Below are 5,916 nucleotides of genomic sequence, written 5' to 3' on the forward strand. Positions count from 1 at the left end.
ATTTTTTGTATTTTTTGTAGAGATGGGGTTTTGCCGTGTTGCCCAGGCTGGTCTTGAACGCCTGAGCTCAAGTGATCTGCCCACCTTTGCCTTCCAAAGTACTGGGATTACAGGGGTGAGCTACCGTGCCCAGCCTCCTTTCCACGTCTAGTCTCTGCCCAGATAGCATGGCCATATGTATTCCTCCAGCTTCCCAAAGCTGGCTGAATTTCACAGGACACATTGAATGAGGGCTTCCTTTCACAGGAAGCAAGGAAATCCTCCTGATAGATTTATCTGTGTATTATGAAGGATGATCAGTTCCAATGTCGTTAACAAGAATGGGTGAGTGCTTAGTGAGATTCGTATTTCCCTTTTGGAGTGCTGCCTTTAACTGATATTGGCATGCAGGGTTCAACCAGCATAACTCAGCTTGAATTACTCAGAAATGATCTCTGGCGCCTGCATGAATTTTCCAGATAGCTGAGGCTTACTCATCACTGAGGAATGTCTGTCTAAAATATATTTTGTCTTCTAAGACAACATTGAACATATTTAGACTTAAAAAAAAATCAGAACCATCACTAGGAACACCCACTTATGAAACATGCCGTATAAGGTGGAAAAGGCGTGTAGCCGTGGAGGGTGCTTGGCCTATCCTCTCAGCAGCCCGAGCATTTTCTGTTCTTGTGGCTGATTTTAAGAATTTCTCTTTCTCTGTTAGGCTCTCTGCTTTTACTTCTAACTTCTGCTGGTGTACTTTACCTCTAGAAACCTAGCCCACCTCTAATCTGCTACTTCTAATCCACCTGAGCTGGGAAACCTAATAACTACACTTGATAGGTCTGTTTTTAAAACAAGTACAGACAGGCTCCAAATAGAGGGGTCAATGAACAAGTTAAACGCTTGGCTTCCGGGAGTCCCTCTGGTGCAATTTTGGCTGCTTGAGGGACTTTTTCCCCTTCCATTGTCCAAGTTGTTTTGTTTTCTTTTTAGAGATAGGGTCTCGCTCTGTTGCCCAGGCTGGAGTGCAGTGGCACGATCTCAGCTCCTGCAAATTCTGCCTCCCAGGCTCAACAGATCCTCCCACTTCAGCCTCCGGAGTAGCTGGGACTACAGGTGCACCACCATGCCTGGCTAATTTTTGTATCTTTTGTTAAATATGGGGTCTCACTATGTTGCCCTGGCTAGTTCTGAACTCCCGGCCTCAAGCTAGTCTCCCGCCTCAGCTTCTCAAAGTGCTAGGATTACAAATATGAGCCACCTATGTTGTTTTTTAATCACCAGTTTGCTAATGTCAAAAGCAACATGTAAAGAGGAAGTCTTATTTGTTTTTTTTTTTTTTTTTTTTTGAGATGGAGTTTGGCTTTTGCTGCACAGGCTGGAGTGCAATGGTGCAATCTCGGCTCACTGCAACCTCCGTCTCCTGGGTTCAAGTGAATCTCCTGCCTCAGCCTCCCGAGTAGCTGGGATTACTACAGGCATGTGCCACCATGGCCAGCTAATTTTGTATTTTTAGTAGAGACGGGGTTTCTCCATGTTGGCCAGGCTGGTCTTGAACTCCCGATCTCAGGTGATCCGCCTGCCTCGGCCTCCCAAAGTGCTGGGATTACAGGCATGAGCCACCATGCCCGGCAGGTCTTAATGTTAAAGGATCAATATGATTGTCTTTTCCTCTATTCTCTTTTTTGACCCCAGTGAAACATAAGACCCCCAGGTACTTTGTAAGACAAGGTGCAAGTCAGCACCGCCTTGAACATACCAGTGATAACAGTGAATGGTATGATTCCGGGGATAGGGTTGCTAAATAAAATGCAGGATACCCAATTCATTTTGAATTTTAAAAACAGGCACTCTGCATTTTTGCTAAATCTGGCAGCCTTTCCCAGGGTTGGACTGCCAGCTGCCACAGAGTGAATGTCACCTTATGGAATTTACTCCGCTCTGCCTCTGCTTCTCCACACACACTCTGCTGAAAGCTAAGGCCAGACTCTGGTACATTAAAGCAATTCTAGCCAATCTCACGCTCAAAAATTACCCAGGTAACTTCAAAAAGTACCTTAATATAGTTTGGTAAAGCTGGAAGGAAGCCAGCTTAGTTACTAGAATCTCTTCATTTTATAGAGAAGCTAACCAAGGCTCAGAGGGAGTAAAGTGACATGCCCAACGCCACACAACTCATAGTCTGATAGTGTCTTACGCCATTTTGTCTCTTATTTGGCATCCACCTCCTGCTTAGGGACACATATATGGGTGTCTAACCAATAAAAGATGTTTGCTTATAGAATAAAGGTGAACAGTTCTGGATGGAAAGTAAATTTTCTTTCTTTTTTTTTGAGAGAGTCTCACTCTTGTTGCTTAGGCTGGAGGGCAGTGGTGCAATCTTGGCTCACTGTAACCTCCGCCTCCTGGGTTCACGCCATTCCCCTACTTTAGCCTCCTGACTAGCTGGTTCTACCGGCGTGTACCACCACATCTGGCTAATTTTTGTATTTTTAATAGACACAGGGTTTTGCCACATTGGTCAGGCTGGTCTTGAACTCCTGACCTCAGGTGATCCAACCGCCTCAGCCTCCCAAAATGCTAGGATTACAGGCATGAGCCACCGTGCCTGGCCGGAATGTATATTTTCTCTTTCTTTTTTCTTTTCTTATCTTTTCTTTCCTTCCTTCCTTCCTTCCTTCCTTCTTTCTTCTTCCTTCCTTCCTTCCTTTCTCTCCTTTGTTTTCTTTCTTTTTCTTTCTTTCTTCTCTCTCTCTCTCTCTCTCTCTTTCTTTTGGAGACAGAATCGTGGTTCACTGCAACCTCTGCCTCCTGGGTTCAAGCAATTCTCCTGCCTCAGCCTCCCAAGTAGCTCGGATTACAGGCGCCCGCCACCATGCCTGCTAATTTTTGTATTTTTAGTAGAGACGGGGTTTCACCACGTTGGCCAGGCTGGTCTCAAATCCTGACCTCAGGTGAGATGCCCACTTCAGCCTCTCAAATTGCTGAGATTACAGGCATGAGCCACCATACCTAGCCACATATTTTCACCTGGCATATAAGACTGGCTAATTAGCAACTCCTCAAGATATTTGGCTGTTCTATTGTATTGCAAGAGCAGAAACATACTTTACTCCTTTGTTGAAAGATCTCCAGTGGCTTCCCATCTCTCATAAGGGCCTGCTTCTGGCTACCATTCTGCTCTCAATGCCTGCTGCTCCTTCTCATTCCATCCATACCAACCACACTAGTCTCCTTACTGCTCCCTCAACACACAAAGCATGCTCCTGCCCCAGGGCCTTTCTTTGCACTTGCTCTCCTATTTCCATGCAATGTTCTTCCCCTAAATAAATGCATGCCATATCTCCTTCCTTTTCACTGGGGTCTCTGCTTAAAAGCTAACTACTCAGATAAGCCTTCCCTGACCACCCCCTAAAAGAACACCCCATCCCACATTGCATCTGTTTCCCTACTTTGCTCTGTCTTCACAGCCACTTATTACTAGCCGACATACTAGGCACTTGCTTGTCTATTTATTGTTAATACCCTCCCCTACCAGAAGATCAGTTCCATGAGGTCAGGGAATTTGTTTTGCTCAATGCTGGGTCTCCAGTGCCTGGCTCATGGTAGATAATGAATAAATATTTGTTGAATAAAACAGTATTATGGGTATCCTCAGGAATAAAAGGTAGGCTTTTGAGTGTAAGGATTTCCTTGGGCTGCTGTGCAAAACTGAGCATGATCATCAGCCCTGGGTTTAAGAGTGTGCAATGTTGCCACTCTCCCTACTTTTAACTTTAGGGACGTCCCTTCCCTGCCCTGGCCTCACAGTCCACATTGGCAGCAGGTGACCTCTAAGGACCATTCCAATTCTGAAATTATGTTATCTGCAGGGAAGGAGACAGGGCAGATATACACCAGCTACACAGCAGGGTGTTCTCTGGACGTGGGTGCCGTGTCCTGGGCAATAGTGGAAGAAAGGTGGCCTCACACTGACCTGTCAGGAGACCAGATGCGAGACCCATCGCCACAGCCAAGCTGAATTGCCCAGCGTTGAGGAGGACCTGGTAGAGAATCCTGGAAATGACAAAGCAGAGATGGTCACTTGGGCATCAGGCAGCAGAAGTCATCGGGGACAAAAAAGACTGTTGGTGTCAGTAGTGTCATTGCTAAGAAGAGCCACAAGGAAAACAAGGGTCCTCTTCGTGGCTGATACATTCTCCTGTCATTTTCCCAAAAAGCCATGCAGACACGTGGGAGGAACGGAGTGAGGGAGGGAGGGGAAGGAGATTCCAAGATCATCTTTGGCTTATTTTAGTTCTTAGCAATTCATGGATAATGAGCCAGATCAGGAGTCACAAAACCCAAGCTCAAGTCCCAGCTCTGTCACTAGCTGCATGATCCTGGGCAAGTCCCTTAACCTCTCAGAGCCTCCAGTTTTCTCTTTTTTTTTTTTTTTTTTTTTTTTTTTTTGGTTTTCTTTTTTTTTTTTTTTTTTTTTTTTTTTTGTGAGATGGAGTCTCACTCTGTCATCAGACTGCAGTGCAGTGGCACAATCTCGGCTTACTGTAACCTCCACCTCCCAGGTTCAAGCGATTCTCGTGCTTCAGCCTCCCAAGTTGCTGGGACTACAGGTGCGCGCCACCACACCTGGCTAATGTTTGTATTATTAGTGGAGACAGGGTTTTACCATGTTGACCAGGCTGGTCTTGAACTGCTGACATCAAGTGATCTACCCACCTCGGCCTCTCAAAGTGCTGCAATTACAGGTATGAGACACTGTGGTCTGGCCAGCCACCAGTTTTCTCATTAGGCAATTAAAAATGCAGGTTCTATTTCTCTTGGGGCAAGGTGGGTAGCGTACAGCTTAGCTTTCAGACCCATCTCCCCTCCCCATTCCTTCCCCTTGAACATACTTCCAGGTCCTCTCTCCTTCAAAGCAACCCCAGGCCTTCAATTTAAAGATTATGCTATTACAGGGGCCCTCGGATGCTGAATGTGATTGTCCCAGGGTTAAGCCTGCACCTACGCACTGCCAGCCCCTTCACTGCAGCCCCAAGGATAGTTGTACACAACCAGCCAGGTATTTTTTTTTTTTTTTTGAGACAGAGTATTGCTCTGTCGCCTAGGCTGGAGTGCAGCAGTGCGATCTTGCTCCCTGGAACCTCCACCTCCCAGGTTCAAACGATTTTCCTGCGCCATCTCCCAAGAAGCTGGGACTACAGGCGCCCACCACCACACTCAGCTAATATTTTGCATTTTTAGTAATCACCGTGTTGGCCAGAATGGTCTCAATCTCCTGACCTCATGATCCACCCACCTCAGCCTCCCAAAGTGTGGGATTACAGGCGTGAGCCACCCTGCCCGGCCAACAAGCCAATTTTTAAGCCTTTCCTACTTCTTGTCTCAATAGGTGGGCAGTTCATGTTCCCATTTGGAAGACAAAGCCTGCAGCCTGGTGGGGTGGACCCCACCTCCTTGTATATCATTTGGTTATTTTCCCGGTCTTTACTGATTCCTCGTTATAAAGTGGGGGAAACTAATGACAGTTCCTACCTCATAGGATCATGGGAGAATGGAGAGAAATAAAAAAACTTACCCTCGGACTAGAAAAACAGAGTAAATTTAAAAAAGATAAAAAGAGTTGCCCCTTGCTGCTCATGTAGTGAGTGCAGCTGTCAACAGTTACCTTCCCCACCATTCAGGAGCCATCCCCCCTTCTGCATGGCAAGCTCTAGGCCCTTATATTTGCCATCTTTGTATACCTTCAATAGTTTGCTTCCTCCCCAGCATCAAACACGGTTCAGGTTATCAAAACCCCAGGGAAATGTTTGTTGAATGACTGAAAAATGGAGTTAATTACTCAATTCATTGATCTAATATCAAGCAATTTTTAGAAGAAAATTCAGGGGGACATCTGCATGACTTTGCAAAAATTCTTTTTTTTTTTTTTTT

At 45.8% G+C, this 5,916-nt stretch overlaps 1 protein-coding gene across 6 annotated transcripts in view; it reads right to left on the reverse strand.

The window, feature by feature from the left end:
- Positions 1-5,916, reverse strand: part of RHCE (Rh blood group CcEe antigens) — a 56,590-nt gene that overhangs the window by 5,057 nt on the left and 45,617 nt on the right. For 5 of the 6 annotated variants that reach the window (XM_017534605.2, XM_017534606.2, XM_017534603.2 and 2 more), the window contains one exon: positions 3,959-4,038. The exons of the other annotated variant lie outside the window; for it this stretch is intronic. In XM_017534605.2, the coding sequence (XP_017390094.1) occupies positions 3,959-4,038 (80 nt within the window). The remainder of the gene's footprint in view (positions 1-3,958; positions 4,039-5,916) is intronic. 6 annotated transcript variants of the gene reach the window in all.

This window comes from Cebus imitator, unplaced genomic scaffold (assembly GCF_001604975.1).
Source record: "Cebus imitator isolate Cc_AM_T3 unplaced genomic scaffold, Cebus_imitator-1.0 Scaffold87, whole genome shotgun sequence".
Taxonomy (NCBI): Eukaryota; Metazoa; Chordata; class Mammalia; order Primates; family Cebidae; genus Cebus; species Cebus imitator.